Raw genomic sequence first — 27,609 nt, forward strand, 5'->3', positions numbered from 1 at the left:
TTTCAGTTTACTGTTGCTTCATCCCCCTCGCTCCATAAGGGCCAGAAACGTCTGTCAGTGGATACAATTCGTCGCCCTTCAACCAAACGAGTGCAAAATCTTGAAACGCATTAAAAGTTGTACACGGCTGTAGCAAAAATGAATGTATTACACAATAGGAAGACAGATGGTCTGTTGCATAAGTTAAAAGGTAAAAGGCAGACTTGTTGATTGATTAAAAATCAGGGTGTTTCAAATAAATACAAGGGTTTTAAGGCTTTGTTATATTTATTCCATTCAGCTTACAATTATAATTAATGCATCAGATAAAACAGCAACTCAAACAGTTTTGGTTATATACGTGTGCGTAAAGGGGAGAGTACGGAACGATGTAGAGTGAGACAGTCCTTTGCGCCTAGTCCCAAGAAATCTGTTCGGAAAGTTAATCGTCAATTACCAGTTGCAGTGCAGTCTGTGTGGAGACTTTTAAGGAGACACTTACAACTATGTCCTTGTCGATTGCGGTTGTTAAAATCTCTAAAGGCTACAGACTACGGTTTACGTGCTAAAACGGAATGTTGCTGCATGACGATGAAGGTTGTTGTGTTATCTTCACTGATGGGTCAGCTTTTCACCTAAATAGAAATGTCAACACACATAATGTGTACATATGGGGGTCAGAAAAACTCCGCAACATGGTACAGTTGCGACGAGATTCCCCTAAAGCGAATGTATTTGAGCCATATGCCGGCTTAAAGTTGATGGACCTCTCATTCTCGGTGAAGCTACTGTAACTTGTGTTTCTTACCTTGATGCGCTAGAACTATGTCTGTTTCCTCCATTGCAAGAAACTGAACCATAGAACTTTATTTGGCAGCAAGATGCTGCGCCGCCTCACTGGCATACCTTATTACACGACTGGTTAAACGACGTCGTACCCGACCGCTAGATTCGCTGTAAGAGGACGGTTAACAGAATTTGGTTTGCATGACCTCCACGTTGACATACGATGAAAAGCCATGCGATTTTTACGTTCCGGAATTCATAAAGGACCATGTGTATGAGCCTCCGCCAGCAGCTTATCTACCAGACTTCAGAGACAACATTGTTGCAACCGTTACTCCAGACACACTGATCAAGGTTTATGAAGAATTCGTCTGTCGACTCTATGTGTGACGTATGGTACTCATATTGAACACTTTTAAGATTAATTGTTTGATTTCCTCTTTTATTTGATGTGTTACTTGTAACTGTAATTGAATGTAATAAATGCAACAAAGCCTTAAATCCAGTACATTAATTTTGAGTCATACTGTACATATACGGATGAATGGAAAATGAGTGTTTCGTGATATATAAAAACAGATGGTCTGCTGCATGAGTCAAATGATAAAAAGCCGACGTGCTGATCGATTAAAAGATATAGACACATATGTGAAATGAACTGCTTATGTAGACTACCATGGATAGGAGTCTCATATGCGTTAGAGATGGTTTGTGGGGGCGGTTGTTTGGACGACGGATTTGGGAGAGTGAAGAGGCATATGGAGCCGAACAAAGCCTTAGAATATGGCTGGAAGGGAGTGATGAGAAAGGGAGGCATGACAAGGGGAAGAGGGCTGATTTCTCACAGGACTCGTATAACGGGTATTTATCGGGGCGGATTTCACGGGCAGGTAAGGGGAGGCGGTTAAAATTTCGTTGGAAGAGTACGTGAAGAGTCTGGAGGATCCTGAAAGAATGCAATCCCCATGTTCGGCCTTGTAGTAGTTTTAGTAATTTTAGTCTATTGTGGGGGCTCTGTTGAATGGTTAGTAGATGGGATTTCCAAGTTATTCAGCGATCCGAGGCATTTTAGTGTGTTAGTTAGCTGGATAGTTCCAATGTAAATGACAATGTTAACGTTGTGGGGCGGAAGTTGAAAGGGGTTGGGCCTATAATTAACGCATGGGTTTTGGTAGAGTCCATCTTAAGGAGCCACTGGTTGCACCAGGAGGTGAACTGAATGAGACGGAGCTGGATAGGTAACTGGGATTTCCGGAGGGTTTGGTAGAGAGCGAAGAAAGCGGTGTCGTCGGTATACTGAAGGGGGTGAACGGGAGAAGAAGAATTTTATCATACCTACGGTATACACGACATACCGGAGAGGAGAGAGATCAGCTCCTCGGGGGCACACCTGCTGTAGGATGGAAGATACGGGAGTTTGTGTTGTTGATGTTGACGTAAGACGGGCGGCTATAATTAAAGAATGTGATGAGGTGGATATAATTTATGGGAAGTACATATGTCAGAAGCTTAAAGTGAAGGTGGGAATGCTATACACGGTCATATGCTTTCTCAAGATCAAGAGAGACAAAAATGGCGAATTTGCGTTTGTTAGTTTGGTGGGATAGGAAATGAGTAAGGTGCAAGGGCTGGTCATCAGATAAGAAATTGGGATGGAAGCCACATTGATGTACAGGAATGGGTAGGTTTTCATGTAGCTGTTTATGGGTTTGTTGGGTTAGGATGGACTCAAAGACCTTGCTAACACAGAGGTCAGGCTGACGAAACGATGGAAGGCCGTGTCACTGGCAAGTTTGTTAGGCTACGTTTCTTATGGAGCATCTGTTGAGTATCAATTGTTGTTATTGGAATACTGGGTTCTGTCTATGGGATGTTATAGGTTACTGGAAGCTAGGAGCGAGGGATGGGAAGGAGGTACTAGTGTGCTCATAGACTGTCGGGAACAAAGAGTAATTGAAGTGAGATCATTAGAGGCAGGCTACGAAATAGTTGGCCTTAATTAGGTTGTCGTGTAGGGGTCATTATCGCGCAGAAGGCGGTAGGAACGACCATGTTACTGCCAGTAAGAAGGTGAAATGTCTTCTAGTACCTGGATGAGTTTATGAGTAGTGTGGCGTGTTGGTGCATGTTTGGCGCTAAGCTCGGCGTTTCTTTGCGTTTAGCAAATTTCTGATGTATCCTTTTAGTTGTCAGTGGTATGTAAGTGTGTCTCGGGCACGGGTGTTCAGGAAGGAACGAAATGGCGACGGGATTCATGGAGAAGAAGAAGAGCATGTGGTGGGAGTGTGGGTTGGTGTGAATAGATAGGCTTTGTCCGAATGTGGCAGGGTATGGCGTTTGACAAGATCTGTTGCGCGAAGGTGGCAACATGGTGGATGTCTTTGGGGTACTGGGAGGATAAGGGATGGTTTCCGAGATGGGCAGCAATGGATTCTCTCTAGGCATCCAAATTGGTACCTCAGTAATCCGGGCTGTGTTTGGGAAAGGCAGGAGGAGGGGGTGCATGGGTAGGGTGTATTGTGCAGGGGATGGTGAGCAGGACATGGAGATGATCACTTCCACTGGGGTCGATGACTGCTGCAGTAATGTGTCCAAGTAGGTTACGAGATGCAAGGGTAACAGGAGTTGAATTGACTTCTGGGTGGCTGTGATGAGGGAGAGGGACTATACAATCATAGACGGAGGCAGTAAACCGACGCCACTGCTGGAGTTCAGTATGCAAGTAGCTATAGATGTTGAGGTCAGCGTCAATAACATAGGTCGTGAAGTTATGGTCTATGTGCATGAGGAACTCGTGCTGGCCGAGGTGGCCGAGCGGTTCTATGCGCTACAGTCTGGAACCGCGCGACCGCTACGGTCACAGGTTCGAATCCTGCCTCGGGCATGGATGTGTATGATGTCCTTAGGTTAGTTAGGTTTAAGTAGTTCTAAATTCTAGGGGACTAATGAGCTCAGAAGTCCCATAGTGCTCAGAGCCATTTGAACCATTTGAGGAAGTCGTTTGGGGTGGGATGATGCAGTCAAATATAAATAGTGGCACAGGTAAGAGTTAGGGCTTTGAGGAAGAGAGTGAGGGCGAAGTGCTTGGTAGGAGCATCATAGAGGGCTTGTGACCGAACAAGTATGTTCTTATGGTAGCGAATAGTAACTCAACCTCCTGTCAGGATTATCTGTATGGTGAAGAATGTATGGCAGATTTCGGATAGTATGAAGTGGTTGAAGGAAGGTTTCGTTCAGGACGAAATTATTCATAAGATGTTGGATGGAGGGTGCATGAAAAGGATATTGTTGGCTGATAAGGAGCTAATATTGTGGAATAGCATATTACAATGGTGTTGCACTGAGAAGGTTCTGCTGGATCCCTGTTTTTTCTTTATTGTCATTTTATCATCCTTCGGCCCATATGAGTGGGGAGGCTGGAACGTCAGTGGCACAGTCAAGCTACTCTTCAAGCAACTGATAAGAAAATTTAAAGGAGATGAGAGAATAATAAATATAAGATTTAGGTGCTTACAATGAATTTAAAACAAAATTAAAATTTATAATATAAGAGACATTACTTCGTTGGCTTTTACTTAAAAACAGTTGCAATAAAAAGTAAAAAAACAGAACCGCAATAACATTTCATACTGGAGCGGGTGTGCCGATGGGGTAGGTGTGACTGTTGGGATACAAGAGGGGTTGGAGTAGGGGGATATTAGTGAGCCAAAAATTTGATGGGGAAAAGAGATTAGGGAAACAAGCATGGAAGGTGAGAAGGGGCAGGGGTAGGTAGTATATGGGGAAAGAAGGAAGAGCGAGCCTTGATGAGGTGGAGTGGGTAGGGTGCGGTTAAAGGTGGTAGAAGCAATAAAGATCAGGACAGAATTCATGATCTGAGAGAGGGGGACGGTCGAAGTTTCTTTGGCAGAGCATGTGGAAGATGTGTAGGTGTAGGATTGGTGGAATGTCTTGGTAGGGGCACAGAAGTGTGTATGGGTTGGAAAGAAAAGGGAAACCAAGGGGGTTATTGGAGCCGAGTTTGCAGATTGCGTAGGTTGTTCAGAGTTCTTCAGTGTTAGTGAGGAGAGGTGGGAATTTGAAGAGTTAATAAAGGATCCAAGTGGGGGAGGGCAGTCGGATGTGGGACGATGGAGGGGGGCAATCTCAAAATTCAACCAGTTATTAGTTATAGCAGTTATAGTCTACTGTGAGCTTTCTCTTCGATTGTTAGTAGATGAGGTTTCCACTTTAGATGCCAGTCGATGCTTAGTCCAGGACATTTTAGTGTGTTAAGTAAATGGATAGGACAGTTATAAATGGTGAGATAGAATTCACCAAGAGGGAACGTGAGGGTGGTGCGTCCTATAATTATTGCCTGAGTTTTGGAAGGGCTTATCTTCAGGAGCCATTGGTTACACCAGGAGGTAAACGGACTGACATGGGTTTGGAGGGACCGCCATGATTTCTGGAATTTAGGAGAAAGGGCGAGGAAAGCGGTGTCATCAGCAAACTGAAGTAAGTGGACTGGTGGATGTGGTTTTGGGCGTAATTAGCAGTGCCTTGGGGCACATGTGCAGTGGGATGGAAGATACGGAAATTTGTGTGGTTAATGGTGGTAAAGAAGCCAGATCCCTGTGTGCGCCGATTTAAATAGAGTCGTGGAAGGATACATTTTGCTTCTCTGTGGGTGAGGCTATTAGCAGCGACCTCCATCTTCTTACATAGCGTTACACATCGGTCTCTCGGCGAGTGACTACGAGCACGGAGCGAGCAAGGCTCCCACTGGCAGTCAGCCTGGAGTTTATCATACTCGCCTGCCTTAAGCGTGATGCGCTTGCTGCGTCCTGTGCAGTCGACATAAACACTGCCAATGCTGCACGTCGTGCGGACACTTCACAAGTTTAAACGTATAGAGGGGTGGAGGAAATGAGAACGCTACGTTAAGTAATCTCCACCACACCGTAGTTCGTCAATAATAACTTTTACTCTTGTGGACCGCTATTGAAATTGCATATTGCAGAGTGCTGACGATTTTTAGCAATATTTCCACTATTTCCTGGCGCCTAGAACCGCACGGCCACTCCGGCCGGCAAAGCAACTGATAACTCTCTGTACAAAACAATTGCTGCTGTTATTAGCAATGGAGCATCACGCACGCCACAAGAATCAGTTTCTGTCACTGACAAAATTGTCTTTCATTTGCTGCTATTGACAGCGTGATAAAACTGTGACTATATCATGTCGGCGGTTGTCAGTTGTAGTTATGGGTCACTTTGGATTAAGTATTAGATCGCCTAGATATTTTCTTAGCTTAACTGTCGAGTCCTGGTGATTTGCTTGCCTGTTGGCCTGATTTGGCTATGTAGTAATTTGCTCTATTTCCGCAGTATCCCGTTCAATTAGGAAGTATCGTTCCATAATTACGAACTACACGTGACCTGAGTATATATTTGGTACAGTACCCTTACAGGATAGTGCATCAAGGGGAGTGTACCATCTAAATGGGTGTCATGTGGAAATGAAAAGAAACAATAGAGCTGATGGGTTACATTTTCGCGGTGCAATGATTGTTCCATAAAATTTCGAGCATGCAGGCCCATAAATTTCACTTCTTCTTCTAATATTTCGACTACATACCGTCCAGCCATCTTCAAAGTGAGCCGAGGTGACTGACGCACCAGCTCTTGCTCCGTCCTTTGAAATCCGCGGACCGCACTACTACGCATGCGGCCACAGATACACAAGCGACCAGAGACTTTTATCAGCGTCAAAGACGTATAAAATATATGTGGAATTAGATATTTGGCTTCGCGGTCGACCCACTCGCTGATATCGATGTATCACTGCGAGCTGCACCGTCGCGACGTCTTTGTGAGTTTATTAGAGGGACTTCCGGATTCCATGATCTATGAATGGAATTAAGATGATTTAAAAATTCATTCCCATGGTGAAGGTAAATTAAAAGAATTTTTAAAACATCTGAATTACATCCATACACAAATTCAATTCACGATGGATATCGAAAAAGATGGGTGCCCTCCAATTTTGGATGTTTTGGTATGTCGCAAAGATGATGGCACTTTGGGACATGCAGTATATCGAAAACAGACCCATACGGATTTATATTTACGGGCAAATAATTGCCAGTACCCTTCGCAGACGATGACTGTACTCATAACTCTGGTACACAGAGCCCACGTCTTTGCTGACGAGAGCAGTCTGGAGGACGAGCTTCTACACTTGAGAAGGGTTTTTGAAGCCAACAGGCACTCTCCACAGCAGATGCGTAAGGCACTATAAATGAAACCGACAGCGGGCATAAGGAATGCGGAAGAAGATACGGCAAGTTTTAAATCCATGTCTTTTTTACCAAACGTGAGAAGCCTATTGTCAAATATAGAATGGCTCCTCAGCAAATACAAAGTGAAATTGATTTTTCGCCCTCCACCAAAGACAGCAGCACTCCTGGGTTCCGTTAAAGATGATTTAGTGCTTCGGATGCCTAGGATTTACACAATTCCCTGTGAGTGTGGCCGTTCATACATCAGACTGCGAGAGATGCCTTAGGTACACCCGGCTCTTACAAACTAATAAATCGGCGTTGGCAGAGCATTGTATTGACACTGAGCACTCTATGGCGTATGATAACGTCGAAATTTTGCCTCGACCTCATCTTTCTGGAGCTCTGAAGTGAAATAATCAATTGAAATTGGGTTGGCGACGAATTCGATTAACAGATATAACGGCTTCACCTTAGACAAATCATGGAATCTAGCACTCTCTCTAATAATCTCACAAAGACGTCGAGACGGTGCAGCTCGCAGTGAAACATCGATATGAGCGTGTGGATCGGCCGCGCAGCCAAAGATGTAATTCCACGTATATGTCACCTGGCCGTTTGTGTATCTGTGATCGCATGCGCAGTGGTGCGGTCCGCGGGTCTGAAAGGACGGAGCAAGTGTTGGAGTGTCAGTCACCTCGGCTCATTCTGAAGATGGCAGGATGGTATATAGCCGAAATATTAGAAGAAGAAATGAAATTTATGCGGCTGTACTCCCGAAATTTTATGGGACAAAACTTTAAGTGTTCAAACAGAGCTTGATTCACGGTCTGGAGGACCCAGAACCACAGATAGCATAGAGAAGAAAACAATATGTGAAAAATGGTTTAACATATGGTCGAAGTTTTTCCCAAATCATCAGTTAAGGACTTCAGTCATCCAATCAGAAACAAATTCATAGAACCCAGAGTAGATTTCCGTAACACCATCGTTAATTGAAATGGGCGTGTCAACACATATGGGAAATTTTTGTGACACACAAGTTTACACTAGTGAAATATAATTAAATAAATGATTGTAATTCGGTAGAAAGTTACATCATCAAGTATCCTTTATATATTGGTGATGACTAAGTTTGGCCGTTCTCAAACCATCCGTTATAGTAAATAATTGAAATACACTCAAGTATGAATGTTTGAAACAGCCACAACAGACAGCTGAAATGATAATGCAGAAAGTTTAATATACAGGAGTCAAGTTACAGCGAACAGTACGAAGTTCTGACTGTATTTGACTGTATTTCAAATGTTTGCGGAAACAGACCGTTTAAGAATGGACACTATGCTCGGAACTAGCCTCCACCAATAAATAAAGGATGCTTCTTAATGCAGTCTACGACGGAATTCCAATCATTTATTTAATCAAAGATAAAGTTGCGGTCGTACTTCTCCTTCAGCATTCTGGAGAGCCGTAAATATAATTAAATTCTTCAAAAAGTAGTCAACAATCTAGGGGTTTAGTTGGACGTGACAGTGCACACAGTGTTACCTTTTGTGCATAGGTAGTTAGTGTGACAGTTTGATTTAAGCAGAGCTGTTTTGTACAGAGTACTTAGCAAATGGTGCTACGAGGGAGAAATGATGATAGGCGGATGGAATATCGTGTGGTGCTAACTGGCTACCATATGCTAACACCCAATTCATTCAATATACTTTCACTTAGTAGATGCAATGCGGAATGAGATTAAGTTCAATATTTGTTTTGGTCTTCTCGTCATTAGTCTTCATATTGGTATATACTGTGGAATGAAGAGTTTTCTAGGAAAACAGGTACGATCGAGGGCTTGAAGTATTTGGTAACATTTTATTGGTTCTGTATAAGTAAGATTCCTTATGAGGTATCGTACAGCTGCCAAATGTTTAGAAAGCAAAGGGCACAGTTTAAATAGTTGCTAAGAAATCTGTAAAACAGTCTCTGTGAGACAGTCCCTCTGGAACCAGTACTGTCTCTCCGAACTGTATTAATTTTCCTGAGTTTCTGTTTTACTGTCAGTTGTGCAATTGATCGTGTCTTCTTGGGGACATATGGCCCACATGATCAGATAAGGAAAGAAAAGGTGAGCATGTGCACGAACTGCGCAGCACGGTGCTCTATACATTGGTGCTTGGCGGTCGCTGCTATTCGCGGGCATCCGCTGAGCCGCGCGAATTGCACTCCTAAGCTGCGCTGTTAGTGAAATGGGCTGTTCTCGCCGCCCTCAATCCATTAAACACGCGCGTCCCGCATTCCACACGGTCGTCTACACACCAATTACACGTCCCAATCAAAGTAATGACACTCCTTGCGTCGCAAGGAGTGAAACGCAAATTCCACTGGGTACCGTCTATCCAAGATGACACGAGGGCTCTAATACGATTTATTCTCTTTTACAACAATTTATGTAAAACACACTGTTGTTACGAAAGCATAACGGAATAAACATAAAATAGAATTTTCCCGTGTATTCCTACTGTTCCCTGTAACCCAAACCAATCCTCCCCTTAGCAGACGTCCCATTCTTCCATACATAACTGGTGTTAGTGTTCCGCAGTCAGGACTTATTAAACCAGTGGTCAGATAATATTCATACATGATAGCACCTGCATTTCTTAACAGTGCGATCATTATATTCTTCTTCATGTCGGATGGTATTTCAAAAATGGTTCAAATGGCTCTGAGCACTATGCGACTTAACTTATGAGGTCATCAGTCACCTAGAACTTAGAACTTATTAAACCTAACTAACTCCACGTGGGTATTCCTTCAGTACTCTGTGTCCACCGGCCTCTGATGCTTCTGACCGCATGAACACCACTTGAGGGCTCATAGTGTAAGTAACCTGTTTGTATGTTGGCAACGCTATAGACTGTGTTAATATCGCTGACAGCGCTCTGCGCCCTTGTCAAGAGATTCTGTGGTTGGACGGACTAGCATTTAGCGAGTGGGTAGGGAAGTGTATGGACATGATATTCTTAGTGGAGGCTCTGAGTTGGTAGGACATGCATTGTAAGGTGAGATAAAATGACGTGTTTATAAGAAAATATGCAAGGAAATGTATGATAATGGACGTTTAGTTGATAATGTTTGAGCAGTGGAATTATTGTCAACTATATAATTTTTAGAACTGGACGTCACATAAATAAGGTACAATTCTCTAAATACATTTTTTGCTCGTCAGCAAAATCTTTCTTTAGTTAACTATATGCCTCCTAGTAGTTAGAGTCTATAGTAGTTAGAATCGTTTCATTTAGCTGGCTGTAGTTGCTACTTGCAGTAATTGCTGTAGTTCGTGTTGTGGAGATTTTCTGTGAGGTAAGTGACATATGAGAAGGAATGGAGTGTGCGTGCACGTTTAGAAGTTTAACAGAGCTGGAGGTAATTTCATATTTCTTTAATTTCATATTTTTTGGGATTGTATTAATGTTAGAATTTCTTGCAATTCATGCCTATTCTTTTGTGTTAATTATTGGAAGTCATGTTGTCAATGTATATCAGTCAGATTCCGCTGGACTTCTATATTGTGGGTAATAAATGAATAAGTCAGGTTTGAGTTGTCTTTGACAGGGAAAATTCTGCGGGCCATTGTTTGAAAATATAATTGAAGAGGTAGTTTCAATAGTAGCAATACATGCATTTCTCACGTAATAGCCTGGCGAGTACTGTATTTTATGAACGACTCTTTATCCGCGGTATTTTGTAACCAAACAATTAATTTCAAATTCATACGTTAATTTACATACAGGGTGGTCCATTGATAGTGACCGGGCCAAATATTTCACGAAGTAAGCATCAAACGAAAAAACTACAAAGAACGAAACTCGTTTAGCTTGAAGGGGGAAACCAGATGGCGCTGTGGTTGTCCCGCTAGATGGAGCTGCCATGGGTCAAACGGATATCAACTGCGCTTTTTTAAATAGGATGCCCCATTTTTATTACATATTCGTGTAGTACGTAAAGAAATATGAATGTTTTAGTTGGATCACTTTTTTCGCTTTGTGAAAGATGACGCTGTAATAGTCACAAACGTATAAGTACGTGGTATCACGTAACATTCCACCAGTGCGGACGGTATTTGCTTCGTGATACATTACCCGTGTTAAAATGGTCCGTTTACCAATTGCGGAAAAGGTCGATAAGGTGTTGATGTATGACTATTGTGATCAAAATGCCCAACGAGCGTGTGCTATGTATGCTGCTCGGTATCCTGGACGACACAATCCAAGTGTCCGGACCGTTCACCGGATAGTTACGTTATTTAAGGAAACAGGAAGTGTTCAGCCACGTGTGAAACGTCAACCACGACCTGCAACAAATGATGATGCCCAAGTAGGTGTTTTAGCTGTTGTCGCGGCAAATCCGCACATCAGTAGCAGACAAACTGCGCGAGAATCGGGAATCTCAAAAACTTCGGTGTTGAGAATGCTACATCAACATCTATTCCACCCGTACCATATTGCTATGCACCAGGACTTGCATGGCGACGAATTTGAACGTGGTGAACAGTTCTGCCACTGGGCAGAAGAGAAATTACAGGACGATGACACATTTTTTGCACGCGTTCTATATAGCGACGAAGCGTCATTCACCAACAGCGGTAACGTAAACCGGCATAATATGCACTGTTGGGCGATGGAAAATCCACGATGGCTGCGACAAGTGAAACATTAGCGACCTTGGCGGGTTAATGTATGGTGCGGCATTATGGGAGGAAGGATAATTGGTCCCCATTTTATCGATGCCAATCTAAATGGTGCAATGTATGCTGATTTCCTACGTAATGTTCTACCGATGTTACTACAAGATTTTTCACTGCGTGATAGAATGGCTATGTATTCTACTGGCCATTAAAATTGCTACACCAAGAAGAAATGCAGATGATAAACGGGTATTCATTGGACAAATATATTATACTAGAACTGACATGTGATTACATTTTCACGCCATTTGGGTGCATAGATCCTGAGAAATCAGTATCCAGAACAACACCTCTGGCCGTAATAACGGCCTTGATACGCCTGGGCATTGAATCAAACAGAGCTTGGATGGCGTGTACAGGTATAGCTGCCCATGCAGCTTCAACACCATACTACTGCTCATCGAGAGTAGTGACTGGCGTTTTCTAACGAGCCAGTTGCTCGGCCACCTTTGACCAGACGTTTTCAATTGGTGAGAGATCTGGAGAATGTGCTGGCCAGGGCGGCAGTCGAACATTTTCTGTGTCCAGAAAGGCCCGCAACATGCCTGCAACATGCGGTCGTGCATTATCCTGCTGAAATAAATGATGACTAACATTACAGGGGAAAGCTGCACGTTCAACAACAGTAATCTGTTCTTTCGAGAATAGTTACTGTCTTCAAATATATAGTTACAAGCTACCCAGCCATTGACCTTCGTCTGTGCGAATGTGCACAGCTTGCCCAAACTCTTACGGGAATCGCCAAAGCGTGCGCGAGTAATGAGTGAATGGGCAAATGTCTATAAGGTACATTACATATGTAGAATTGTGGACAGTTGATAATGTGAGTTTCACGGGAAGCGTGCAAGGGATAAGTCCCTGCAGTCGCGCTATTGATCTGTGTCCTCGGTGGCTCAGATGGATAGAGCGTCTGCCATGTACGCAGGAGATCCCGGCTTCGAGTCCCGGTCGGAGCACACATTTTCAGCTGTCCACATCGAGGTATATCAACAACACCTGTCGGCAGCTGTGGGTTTCAGTTAGTCATCATTTATTCCAGGGGAAAGCTGCACGGTCAACAACAGTAATCTGTTCTTTCGAGAATAGTTACTATCTTCATATATTAGAAGTTCTACTGTTTCACAACAACAAAATAATGTGTTCTCCCTTCTGCACTGATTTATTTCCTTTATTCTGCAGGTAGTTCGTGATAGCAAAACCTTGCAGCAGAAGAGAAGCGTTTCACAGTAGCGAAGATGAAGAAGACCTCATAGCTCTTACAGTACACGTTTTGGAGCCCATGTTAACAGGATATTTTTCAACTCTCAAAATATGGAGTACTTTTGTTTTTAATACATACAGTGAACCAGAACTTCACCGACAAAATTTCAGAGGTTATTCAGGTACACCTAACAAGTGGTATCAGGAAACCACGGTCTCTGGCGGCTTGTTAGGGAGGTCTTGCATCTCGTTTGGTTTCTTACCTCCGTTTATCTTTGTACCTCTGTTGCACTGAAAATAGTACAAATCAGTGTAGATGTCGACGGTGGGCTCTGTGCGTCTTATTTCCATTTTGGGAGCATGTGAAAGGCCTAGTTTACGAGACTCCCTTTGAAAATCTAACTTTTTTTTATGGGACTTAACATCTTTGGTCATCAGTCCCCTAGAACTTAGAACTACTTAAACATAACTAACCTAAGGACATCACACAACACCCAGTCACCACGAGGCAGAGAAAAAAATCTAACTGACCTGGATACTTGCGTTATTGCAGCCGCTGAAATTGTTTGTCACACACCTGGAATTTCTCAACGTGTTGTTCATGCGTCATTGTAAACACTAACGTGATCATTGTAGTCGACATTTTGAGCAATAACTGTAAGGGGACAGTTCTGCATCTGTTACGTTCTGTACTGTACACCAACAGAACAGAGAGAACACGCTGTGATAAATGTGTACTTGCTGCGTCTGAGGGCTGTAGCATTGCACTGTGTTTTGTGTTGTACGCTTTTGTTATTGCATATTACAGGTTTCTTCACTGTTATCACAGAAACAAGGGTGATTACGGCAACAAATCGAATAAATCATAATGAAAGTATTAATCTGTAGCGAGCCCTACATTTCAGAGTAACGAAAATGAAAAAGTTCTTATAGTGCTTAATGTACGCAGTTAGAGCCAATGTTTACTAGAAATTTTGTCTCGTTTTGTATAGACCCTATATGTGAAGGGTGTTGAGAGGATCAAAACTCTCAGTAAACGTAGGTTCTGGAATGCATACCTTAAGAGCTGTGTAAACGCTTGTTCTTCTTCGCTGTTATGAAAAACGTCTCCTCTACTGCAATCTCCATGCTTTCCATATTTTTAGAGGTGGTGGTATGGACTAAAAAAAAGAAACAAACGTCTAGCAAACACTGTCTGTAAAATGGAAACCTTGAGAGATATTTTCTCTTTTTCGGTAGAAGAGATGTGTTTTTTCGTAATAAGAAAAGCTTTCCCTGGAAGAAATGTGTTTCTCAGTACCGAACGCGAACAAGTGCTCATAGCTCTTAAGGCATATATTCGTGGCTATGTTTTATGGACATTTATCTCTTGGTGTGGTCCATACTACCACATTTCATAAAGTGAAGTACTATATATTTAAATAAATAAAAATGTTAATGTTTGTTTATTCAGTGTTGTTGACACAATGTTGTTTTCGTATACGTCTATGTTTTTATAAACCTATTGGTGTACACTGTGGTGTAGAAATACACATATATTATGTAGAAAAACAAAAAATGTAATATATATACACTCCTGGAAATGGAAAAAAGAACACATTGACACCGGTGTGTCAGACCCACCATACTTGCTCCGGACACTGCGAGAGGGCTGTACAAGCAATGATCACACGCACGGCACAGCGGACACACCAGGAACCGCGGTGTTGGCCGTCGAATGGCGCTAGCTGCGCAGCATTTGTGCACCGCCGCCGTCAGTGTCAGCCAGTTTGCCGTGGCATACGGAGCTCCATCGCAGTCTTCAACACTGGTAGCATGCCGCGACAGCGTGGACGTGAACCGTATGTGCAGTTGACGGACTTTGAGCGAGGGCGTATAGTGGGCATGCGGGAGGCCGGGTGGACGTACCGCCGAATTGCTCAACACGTGAGGCGTGAGGTCTCCACAGTACATCGATGTTGTCGCCAGTGGTCGGCGGAAGGTGCACGTGCCCGTCGACCTGGGACCGGACCGCAGCGACGCACGGATGCACGCCAAGACCGTAGGATCCTACGCAGTGCCGTAGGGGACCGCACTGCCACTTCCCAGCAATTTAGGGACACTGTTGCTCCTGGGGTATCGGCGAGGACCATTCGCAACCGTCTCCATGAAGCTGGGCTACGGTCCCGCACACCGTTAGGCCGTCTTCCGCTCACGCCCCAACATCGTGCAGCCCGCCTCCAGTGGTGTCGCGACAGGCGTGAATGGAGGGACGAATGGAGACGTGTCGTCTTCAGCGATGAGAGTCGCTTCTGCCTTGGTGCCAATGATGGTCGAATGCGTGTTTGGCGCCGTGCAGGTGAGCGCCACAATCAGGACTGCATACGACCGAGGCACACAGGGCCAACACCCGGCATCATGGTGTGGGGAGCGATCTCCTACACTGGCCGTACACCACTGGTGATCGCCGAGGGGACACTGAATAGTGCACGGTACATCCAAACCGTCATCGAACCCATCGTTCTACCATTCCTAGACCGGCAAGGGAACTTGCTGTTCCAACAGGACAATGCACGTCCGCATGTATCCCGTGCCACCCAACGTGCTCTAGAAGGTGTAAGTCAACTACCCTGGCCAGCAAGATCTCCGGATCTGTCCCCCATTGAGCATGTTTGGGACTGGATGAAGCGACGTCTCACGCGGTCTGCACGTCCAGCACGAACGCTGGTCCAACTGAGGCGCCAGGTGGAAATGGCATGGCAAGCCGTTCCACAGGACTACATCCAGCATCTCTACGATCGTCTCCATGGGAGAATAGCAGCCTGCATTGCTGCGAAAGGTGGATATACACTGTACTAGTGCCGACATTGTGCATGCTCTGTTGCCTGTGTCTATGTGCCTGTGGTTCTGTCAGTGTGATCATGTGATGTATCTGACCCCAGGAATGTGTCAATAAAGTTTCCCCTTCCTGGGACAATGAATTCACGGTGTTCTTATTTCAATTTCCAGGAGTGTAGAACATTCTGAAGGATACGAGCTAATGATTTGGCCACCCGGATCGCTCGGCATGAATTCCAACTAACATTTATGGAACATAATTGAAATAAGAACACCGTGAATTCATTGTCCCAGGAAGGGGAAACTTTATTGACACATTCCTGGGGTCAGATACATCACATGATCACACTGACAGAACCACAGGCACATAGACACAGGCAACGGAGCATGCACAATGTCGGCACTAGTACAGTGTATATCCACCTTTCGCGGCAATGCGGGCTGCTATTCTCCCATGGAGACGATCGTAGAGATGCTGGATGTAGTCCTGTGGAACGGCTTGCCATGCCATTTCCACCTGGCTCCTCAGTTGGACCAGCGTTCGTGCTGGACGTGCAGACCGCGTGAGACGACGCTTCATCCAGTCCCAAACATGCTCAATGGGGGACAGATCCGGAGATCTTGCTGTCCAGGGTAGTTGACTTACACCTTCTAGAGCACGTTGGGTGGCACGGGATACATGCGGACGTGCATTGTCCTGTTGGAACAGCAAGTTCCCTTGCCGGTCTAGGAATGGTAGAACGATGGGTTCGATGACGGTTTGGATGTACCGTGCACTATTCAGTGTCCCCTCGACGATCACCAGTGGTGTACGGCCAGTGTAGGAGATCGCTCCCCACACCATGATGCCGGGTGTTGGCCCTGTGTGCCTCGGTCGTATGCAGTCCTGATTGTGGCGCTCACCTGCACGGCGCCAAACACGCATACGACCATCATTGGCACCAAGGCAGAAGCGACTCTCATCGCTGAAGACGACACGTTTCCATTCGTCCCTCCATTCACGCCTGTCGCGACACCACTGGAGGCGGGCTGCACGATGTTGGGGCGTGAGCGGAAGACGGCCTAACGGTGTGCGGGACCGTAGCCCAGCTTCATGGAGACGGTTGCGAATGGTCCTCGCCGATACCCCAGGAGCAACAGTGTCCCTAATTTGCTGGGAAGTGGCGGTGCGTTCCCCTACGGCACTGCGTAGGATCCTACGGTCTTGGCGTGCATCCGTGCGTCGCTGCGGTCCGGTCCCAGATCGACGGGCACGTGCACCTTCCGCCGACCACTGGCGACAACATCGATGTACTGTGGGGACCTCACGCCCCACGTGTTGAGCACTTCGGCGGTACGTCCACCCGGCCTCCCGCATGCCCACCATACGCCCTCGCTCAAAGTCCGTCAACTGCACATACGGTTCACGTCCACGCTGTCGCGGCATGCTACCAGTGTTAAAGACTGCGATGGAGCTCCGTATGCCACGGCAAACTGGCTGACACTGACGGCGGCGGTGCACAAATGCTGCGCAGCTAGCGCCATTCGACGGCCAGCACCGCGGTTCCTGGTGTGTCCGCTGTGCCGTGCGTGTGATCATTGCTTGTACAGCCCTCTCGTAGTGTCCGGAGCAAGTATGGTGGGTCTGACACACCGGTGTCAAGGTGTTCTTTTTTCCATTTCCAGGAGTGTATATACTATATGACACTCCCATAGACATATAAAAACACGCAAGTTCACAAACACAACGCTGTGTCAGAATTTTCAAGGAATCGGTCAAGAACACTTGGAGATTTAAGATTTAAAATAACGAACACTACATCGACATAAATAAAAATGTAAATGTATGATTGTACAAAATCTTAATCCTCCAAAAGTTCTTCAACGATTGCTTCGCAATTTTGACAGAACTTTGCATTCGAATACGTGTACGTTTTTATATAAATATGAATTACATAAAGATGAAACGTTAGTACCAAAAATTTCGAAAAGTCCTTCACTGATTTACTTCAACTTTTTACACAATACCCTGATGAATAATTGGACAGACATAGCCTATACTTTTAATAATTAATAAACACGTAATATGTAGAGGGGAAAACTTGTCACCAAAAATCTGAAAAAGTACTCGACCAAGTTACTCCAAACTTCTACATTTTACTGTAGTAAACGTATGGATACATACATTATATATATATATATATATATATATATATATATATATATATATATATATATATATATATATATATATATATATATATATATATAAGTCAGAGAGTTGTGGGAAGGGGAGATGAACTGATGTGTGGGAGGAAATGGAGATAGAAAGTGAAAAGAAGGAGATGGACACAGGGAGGAGACAGGAGAAGATGGAGAGAAAGGGGGAGGAGAAGATGGACAGAGCAATGGGGAGGAGGTGGTGGACATACGAAGGTGGACAGAGAGGGTGTAAGGGGAGATTGAGAGAGAGAAGGAAGGAGGAGATGGACAGAGAAAGAGGAGAGGAGTTGACGGACAAAGAGAGGGAGAGAGAGAGGGTCATGAGGATATGAAGAGAGACAGGAGTGGGAGGGGGGGTGGGTGACAGTTGAAGGGGATGTATATCCACTTCCCAAACATAGAAACGTGTGCTTCCTCTTCCCTTTATTTTCTGTTTTACCATACTGCGCCACACCCATGTAAATATACAGAGTGATTCACGAAGATATGTAAATATATATAAACATAGGTCCGCAAATGTTTAATTACGGAATTATGGCTGATAAAATATTTTGCCTGAAATTTAGCAACTTCGCTAATATGAAGCCATCGAAAAACTGTACGAGTTTAAAGTAAAGCACGATTTCCCTTTATTAAGTTGTTATTGATCTGGTGAATCTAATAAAATATGTCCCACACGTGTAGCTGCGGTAGTTTTCCAGAAGCTTATATAGAGTGAACGCAAAGTGTCAGTAAGCTAATGCAGAAGATTGAAGAAGAGGGTGGAACTCACCGAAGGCGTCGCCGGTGGCGCAGGCAGGCAGCGTGAGGGCGCGCCGTTGCAGCGCTGACCACGGCGGAGGCTCGGGCTGCAGACCACACGGCTCGCCAGGCGAGAACTGGTACTCGCACTCCTGCAACGCACGTCACACGTAGTATTTGTCACCGATTCATGTAAATAACAATCCGTAGCACTTAGAATTAAAGCAGACAGCGTAATCACTTTAGTTCGCCCCTCAGGTCTCTACCCCACCGCCCATAACCATTAAACCTACCTTACGAACACATTAAAACACCTCCAATTAGCTTGCATTCTCAAACCAACCAGAAGAACTGATCTGGTAATTCTTCAAGGAACTACAGAACAGATTAAGATTCCTAGCCGACACCGTTACAAATTATTTACACCAATCAGTCACAGCATTATGACCACCTATCTAATAGCCGCTATGTCCACCTTTGGCACGGATAACAGCGGTGACGTGCAGTAGCATGGAAGCAATGAGCCTTGGTTGGTCGTTGAAGGGAGTTGGCACCACATATGCACACACACGTCACCTAATTCCCGTAAATTCCTGGGAGGGAGCCTATTAGCTCTGACGCCACGTTCAATCACGTCCCAGATGTATCCGATCGGATTCAGATTTGGCAAATTGGGAGGCCAGCATATCAATTGGAACTCGCCACTGTGTTCCTCGAACCAATGAATCACAACTTCGGCCTTGTGACATGGCGCATTATGTTGTTGAAAAATGCCACTGCCGAAAGATAACATGATCGTCATGAAGGGGTGTACATGGTTTGCAAACAGTGTAAGATACTCCTTAGTGCCTTGCACGAGCTCCACTGCATCCATGGATGCCCACGTGAATATTCCCCAGGGCATAATGCAGCCGCAGCCAGTTTATCTCCGTCCCGCAGTACAGGTGTCAAGGAGCTGTTCACCTGGAAGGCGACGGATTCAAGCCATCCCATCGGCATGATGAAGAAGCTATCGGGATTCATCAGACCATGCTATGCTCTGCCATTGTACCAACGTCTAGTGCCGATGCTTACGTGTCCAGTTCAGTCGTAGTTGCCGATGTCGTGGCGTTAACAGTCGCACATGCATGGGTTATCTGCAGCAGAGCCCATCCTTAGGAGTGTTCGGTGGGTGCACTGTGTATCCAGGCACACTTGTACTCTGCCCAGCATTAAAGTCTGACAATAGTTCCGCCACATTTCGCCACCCGTCCTGTGTTACCTGTATACCCAGCCTACTACGTCCGACATCTGTAATGATGGATGCCACCCAACCCCACGACGTCTGAAACAGTTTCGCCACGTGCTGAAGACACTCACCGCAGCACTCCTCGAACAACCGATAAGTCGTGCAGTTTCCGAAATGCTTGCGCCCAGACTCAAGGCCATCACAATCTGCCCATGGCCAAACTGAGATAGATCGCGCGCCTTCCCCATTCTACACACGGACAGCACTCCAACTCGTACTACACGCACCGTGCATCTGTCTGACTAGCAGTCATTCCTCGCCAGGTGACGGGGCTATCGCCTGGACGGGTCTATACCGATAGCAGGTCGTTGGTCATAAGGTTCTGGCTGATCAGTGTACCTAAACTTATCCTCTAACAATATTCAGGCTCTCCATTTCTCAACAATTCCTTATATTACGCGAAATCTCCTCATCTCCTGCAAATGCTGACAGCAGATTATTTTCGTGTACTCAATCCTCCATAGCTGTCTCTATACCTTAATAAGGCACTGGATTTGCATGCATTGTGGAGGAGTTGTGTGCAAATTGCAAATCCCCGTTCGATTTCCCACAACTAGGTTTTCTGTGGTGCCCCAATTTTGAATAAGGTGACTGGCAGGATGATTTATTTGAGAAGGGTACAACAAATTCCTTTCAGCTTCATTTTTTTTATCTGAGCTTGTGTTTCGTCTTTTCTGCCCATTACATGCCCTTTCCTCGCACGTCCATGCGTTTCAGTCTGTGCCTACATCGGCATCAATAATCGACAAGCCACCTGACAGTGCTTCTAATACCACTCTCTGACTCGCCTTCCATGTTTCATTCTCTAATGGCTCAAAAATAGTTCAAATGGCTCTGAGCACTATGGGACTTTACATCTGAGGTCACAGTCCCCTATAACTTAGAACTTCTTAAACCTAAGTAACCTAAGAACAACACACACATCCATGCCCGAGGCAGGATTCGAATCTGCGACCGTTAGTGGTCGCGTGGTTCCAGAACCGCTCGGCCACACCGACCGGCTCTCTAATGGCGCATGAGCAGAATGGCTGTAGGTAAACTTCTATATTAGTACTAATTTCTCGAAATTTCTCATTCTGATCATTTCGCGCTGTGAGCTTGGGAGGAAGCAATCTACTGTCCGTCTCTTCTCGCAATGTAGTTTCTCAGAATTTCAATAGAAAAACCACTCCTGATTCACAACGCCTATGTTGAAGCGTCTGCCACTGGAGTTTTTTGAGCACCTCTGTAACGCTCTCGCGCCGACTAAACAACCCTGTGTCGAAACGCACTGTTCTTTGTTGGATCTTCTCGATTTATTTAATTAGTTCTACCTAGTGAAGGTCCCAGAACTACGAGCAAAAGTCAGGAATCGGTTGAACAATAATTTTGTACGCCACTTCTTCCGTGGTTGACGGATATTTCTGTAATTTCCTTCCTATGAAACTCAGTCTAGCGTCTGCGTTTCCTACTATTTGTTTTACATGATCATTACACTTAAGGTCACTCCGGATGGCTACTCCTAGATATTTTTAGGCAGATACTATTTCCAGCAAATTATTACCAATGATGTAGTTGTACAGTAATGGATTTCTTCTCCTACTTATCCGCAATATGTTACATTTCCTTACGATTATGTCAACTGGCAATCCTTGCACTATTCATCAATCCTCAGCAAGTCCTTTTGCAAATCCTTACAGTCTTCTGGCGTTGCTATCTTGTTGCAGACAACCACATCACTGGCGAATAGCCTTATGGAGCTTTCGACATTTTCTACCAGATCATTCATATTTATTGTCTTTCTCACAAACGCGCCTCTGTTTGCCGGTTTTGAATCGTAAAGTCTTTATACTTACTTCTTATTCAAACACACTGTTAAAGCTTATCCTCATCGCTCAAGAAGCAAGACTTTCTGCAACAAAACGACGTTTCGAAAAATAAAGAGATACGTTCGATCTGCAATTGTGACTAGCCGTCATCTAAGAGTGAGGTAAATGACCGGTGAATCGTGTGTTTCTATGCAAAGTTTTTCGACACGGTCTTCGTGTGATACGATTGTTCTTCGTGTATGACATCCAGAGCAACGCAGACAGCTCCGCCCACCTTACTGAGGAATGCGACGATAACACACGGTATCGCGACCCGGAAGGGCTTGCCCTCTCTCTCTCTCTCTCTCTCTCTCTCTCTCCAGAAATCTTTGGTCTCTGTCAACAAACTACGTCCCGTCATTCCTTTGGGGAAGCAAGAGCGGAGCACATCTAACAAAAGGTAATTGAAAGTGGAAGAAACGAAACCACGTATTTAACTACGGAGGTATCTGAATGGCGGAAACTGAGACAAAACAAACGACTCTTTTAAGTTCAAGATTTTTTATGATCCAATAATTTGCATACGTTTGAGTACAAAAGTTTCACTCATTACTTGGCCCGGGATGCTTCGCACTGAGAAAAAAGAAGGAATGAACATTAGAGTTTAACGTCCCGTTAACGGCGAGGCCATTAGCGACGGAACGCCAGTTTGGATTACGAAAGGATGGGGAAGGATATCAGCCGCACAGTTTCCAAAGCATGCCGACATTTGACTGCAGGTATTTAGGGAACTCACGGAAAACCTAAATTCGAATGGCTGGACGGGGATTAAAACAGTCGTGTTCCCGAATATGAGTCCAATGTGTCAACCACAGAGTCATCTTCCTCGGTCCATATTGAGAGAGACACAATACACTGTACACAAATACAGCAAAAGTGGCAAAACTCCGTATCAAGTCTGATAGTATACGAATATAGTGGTATAAATAGGAGTTGTAGTTAATCAGAACCTATCAGACGCTTTAGAGTTGTTCTACTGTGAATTAAAGCCGCTTACTTTACAAGGCCTAATGATTATCGAGATTCCTAGAAACGTAACTGGTCATTAGTCAATGTGAAAAAATATGGAGAAATTTGCGGCCGCGTCCTGTTACCACAACTGAAGATATTCGGCTGCACTGAAGCTATAAAAGTCCAGGTGATCAAACGTCGAATATAAACTTGCCTATTCCGGGCGCGACATACGTAGAGATATTAAGTGAATAAAGCAGATAAAAGGAATGTTACAGCCCGTAACTGGAAGAATTGTAGGATGTCGTACTGCATGTGAAATGAAGGCATGCATGTAACGTTACGAGTTTCTGCGATTGCCAGTTACATTTCGTTTCTTTGCTGTATCACGTAACGGCTAGACTGTTCTTGTCCTCCACTGCCAAAAGAACGTGTCAAGTCTAACAGACAAATGAGCTTTCATTAATTGTTTTGCCTTACGTCTGCGTGCATAGGACCTATAATACGGTCCGGTGGGGCAGTCACGTTGCAGAGTTATTAATCTCCCTACTACATAGATTTTCGTAAAATGTTGTGTTGAAAATGTCTTAGGAGTGGTATGTTGTTTTTCATGGCCCCATTAGCATAAGTTAATGGAAGATATTGATTCAGACGATAGTGAATGCGTGTTAATTTGTGAACAGCCAAATATAATAATCACCGTTTAGCAATTACTTATTTACCGAATTCCAAGAGTCCAGTCCCATCTCCTTTGAGAGTATGTGGCACTCACCGACTCAAGGCAGCTGCTTGGCTGTTTCATCTTTCTCAGAACTGTAGTAGTAACTAAAAGGCTAGTACACTCGTATTCCGCTTACGCATGAATTTGGTCCGTTTTTCTTCGGCATTTGTTTTCAAAACGGTACATGTGGTCCGCAAAAATTGGTGCCAAAATGCCAGCTGCGGTTTCTTCTCTGATCCCTGTTTCATTCAAGAAAAACAAGAAATAAGATAAAAAGAAATAGGTAAGGTAGAGGGTGTTAATTAAAAAAAAAAAAAGATTTTTCAGATCTGGTATCCATAGGAAAGTTACAGGTGATATACCGCGTAATCATTCTCTCTTGTGTTTATTCATTCACAGCTACCATCAACATATACAAATACCGAAGAGAGCACTCAAACTGTGCAGTCATGAACGTATTCGAGCTATTCCCTCAATGCTGAACAGACGCCGTTATTTATCATATGAAAATTATCACTTGAAATACAGTATGCAATGACTTTCAACAAACCACAAACCCATAAGAATATTATGCTGCGGCTTAAATTAGTATTTTATGTTTCCGTAGTTACGGAAAGACATTATAGTTACCGAAGGATGTGATCCACGCGTTTCCCTTGTTTAGACAAGAAGAAACCACCACAGTAGCAGCGCGTAGGTTAGGAGGAAGTAAAGATCAATTTTGTTCACTACTGTAGACTCGAGACTACATAAATACCAATCTAACCTGAGAAATGAAGATGGTTAATCGTAAAGGAATAACCTCTCGCTGTACTGAAGACAGAGTTTGCCCCAGTCATGTAACACCTTTAACAACTGCATCTACTGAGAAGTGGACTACTTTATCAAATAATTACTGTCCCTCTTAAAGCTCTCTATGTGGCGTTGAGAATAAGTCTTCAAGGTTCTCGATGTCATCCGGGTATTCAACACAGAGAAACAGAACACGGCGAAATCGGGAAAAACATTTTACCGACGCTGCCGATTCCTCGTAAATTAGCAGTTGCCAAAGGGATGGAGCAGAGACGAACACGCGCGGCTGCCGTATCGCTTCCCCCGCGAATGAAGAGGACCACTCCTTGCACCAATGCGGGGCGCAAAAAATCCAAACTGACAAATAATGAAGGGGCGAGCGTACAATGGGCGTCGCTTCTTATGCAAATGCGCTGGGGTGCGCTCTATTGATCTATTGTGCATCCATCATACGCCACGCACTGCGCCATAATTAAATATTTCCGATGGCGCCGCCGGAAGGCAGGGCGCGACGCCGGCTGCACACTTGGCTCTCCTCAGCACCTGCTCTCTGCTCTCCCAGACTAGGGAACAGTGTTCTACACCACCAGATGAAACGTATAACCACTCCAACAGAGGTAAAACCGGTTTATTTACCCTCTCTTCTTTTCTGGTAATTATAGTAAGAGTATTAACAGAATCTTCCGTCGGTTCTTGGTAGAACAACATTATAATAATAAATGAAAAGCACCAGTTTGCTTTTGTTCTACAATATTATAAAAATAATATTGTAGAACAAAAGCAAACTGGTGCTTTTCATTTATTATTATAGTAAGAGTACTCTACTTGCTGACTTTAAATGTTCATATGTACTCTCCGAATAACTTGCGGAAGCATTAAGGTCATTTCAATTGATGACTCATGTTCAGGAAAAGCTATATTTTATGATACGATCTGACATCTCAGTCAGCCCCTGCACTGAAATCGAAGAACGTTGCAGAATACCATGAAACGTTTGTAAGGCTAGGGGAAAGCCACAAGGTAAACTTGCTGTGGGACAGTTACTGGTCCCTCAGCACTAGTGGCAATGAAGAAGCTGACAGGCTTGCCAGGGCAGAAATGACTCCATTTGATGGACCGAAACATGTCCTAACGATAACTACTGCGATGGTGAAATCGAAACTGCGTAGCTCTATCACGTACCATACCGAACCGAAAGCTAAAAAGTATAGGAAGCTAATGGTGCCGAAACCGTATTCAAAGAGAACTCCTGTAATGCTATACTTGAACTGGAGGCAGGTTAAACTCATGGTGGGTCTAGTTAAGTGTAATGGGAACTTCAAAATGCACCTGCGCACGATGAGAACAGAGAAAGTGCCCACTATATGGTACGAGGAATGAAACCGCACCGCATTTAATCTGCCATTACGCAGCACTGGATGCCAAAACATAAGAGTTATTTGGGTACTAAATTCCAGAAGAAATTGTGCCTAACAGAGATCTTGTAAAGGGGCTTCCACTGCTCTGTGAAAATACCGGTTGGCATTTCTAGAATGCCATGGAGAGTATACTGCACAGTCAGCTTAGTCGCGATATGGGCAACCGGGGGCTAGGACAACTGTTGTTTTGTCTCTCTGATTAAATCAAATCAAATTTAATCGAATGATCAGTCGTGTCTTTGTTGAAGTATCTAACGCTCCTATTTCTTCCACGAACATCAAACATGGTAATGCAGTGGTTACTGCATTGGATTCGCAATAGAGAGGACAGTGATACGGCTAAGTTCTGCCTGAAAATAACACATTCAGGTGCTCTGCGTCTTCTCTAGTTCACGTAAGAGGAATATCGGGATGGCGTGATCTCCTTAAATCCACCGAGACAAATGCTGGGATGGTTCCTCTGAATAGACGACAATCTCCTCCCAGTCCGAGCATGTGCTCCTTCTATACTGACCTCATCGTCGACGGGACGTTAAACGCTAATATTCCTTCGAAAATTCCTTCGCGATGGTACGTTTGGTAAGGCGGAAAGATTTAATTTGCCATCTTTGTTCGAATTGACCTTGCGCTGATCTCCGCACTGACCTTGTCGCCAACGAGACGTCTGACTCTAACTTCCTTCCCTCAATCTTCCTCTAATAACACGAGATTATTTATAAATAGTTGATCAACAGGGACGGAGGGCTTACAGATATTTACCCTGAGAGCAAAGTGGCAGTTGTTCCTTTAATCGAACTTGGTAATCACAGCAGGCCGATGAAGAACACACAAGAATTGAACCAATGAGAATTTTATAAGCGAACGTTTTCGTCAGTGATTGTACTTTTTTAGGATTCTTCCATATTCACCCTGTACCTGTCTTCTCCATGATGTGAACATTCCACCTCCAAACGCTCTCAACAAATATTTCTAGATGTTTGACACTTGCAACAGATTTCAGTAATCAGTCGACTGTCATGTTGTCAAAAGCCGTAGTGATTTCTCGTGTACTTGTGAGCATTAAATTTCAAATTTCTATGTGTGTAGCTCAATTTTGTCATTTATACAGTAATATAAGTCCTATGCGCACGTCAGTATAAGGTATCAATGAATGAAGTTAAAAGAAATTAAATAATACGATTTAAATTTCACAATGTCTGTGAACATGTTTCAGTCCATACCTTCGTCAACTGGATTCACTGAGATCTCGCTCTACATTTACTATCTCCTGTTTAATACCTGGGCGGCCTTTTACATCAACTTCTGTTTTACATAAGCTCCGTATAATTTGTAGCAAAGGGTACTGCGGACTATTCACAAAAAGACCAAAAGAAACATGTTGTCTCCACTTCCATTCATGTTCTAATTTCTTTCATATGATAAATGTGGAATAGGCGATACAGACAGTAAGATTCATTCAGCACAGCAAGCCGAATATTTCTTTTCTGAACTTCTACAAGAACCTTTCACGGGAAGAGTGTCTCTTTTGGAATGATTCTCACTTACAAAATAGGAAAAAGGTCCGTGGTGTTGAATGTCCCTTCAACATTTGTGTCATTAGCTCGCACTGAAAAAAGTAGGAGAAGGAACTGGCGTTCCACGTGTAAAATGAAACAGCGGGTCTACTGACATTCACCGAAGTGATCTGGGGTAACCGTGAAATATCTGGATTATAGTTGACACCAGGGGACTTTAATACCATAGCTCAATTAATTTAACTTCTACACCTTTTCATTCCTAGTCCTACGGACTGTGTAGCTTATGTCCAAAGTTAGATGATCTCAGCACTCATGAGGTTTATCACAAGAACGTTAGACGAAAGACCGATGAA

The 27,609-nt window shown here is 44.2% G+C and overlaps 1 protein-coding gene across 1 annotated transcript in view; it reads right to left on the reverse strand.

The window, feature by feature from the left end:
• LOC126249385 (cadherin-like and PC-esterase domain-containing protein 1) overlaps positions 1-27,609 on the reverse strand; it is a 301,898-nt gene that overhangs the window by 153,811 nt on the left and 120,478 nt on the right. Inside the window, exon 4 of the mRNA XM_049951038.1 lies at positions 18,754-18,874. Coding sequence (XP_049806995.1) covers positions 18,754-18,874 — 121 coding nt within the window. The remainder of the gene's footprint in view (positions 1-18,753; positions 18,875-27,609) is intronic.

This window comes from Schistocerca nitens, chromosome 3, assembly GCF_023898315.1.
Source record: "Schistocerca nitens isolate TAMUIC-IGC-003100 chromosome 3, iqSchNite1.1, whole genome shotgun sequence".
NCBI classification, from domain to species: domain Eukaryota; kingdom Metazoa; phylum Arthropoda; class Insecta; order Orthoptera; family Acrididae; genus Schistocerca; species Schistocerca nitens.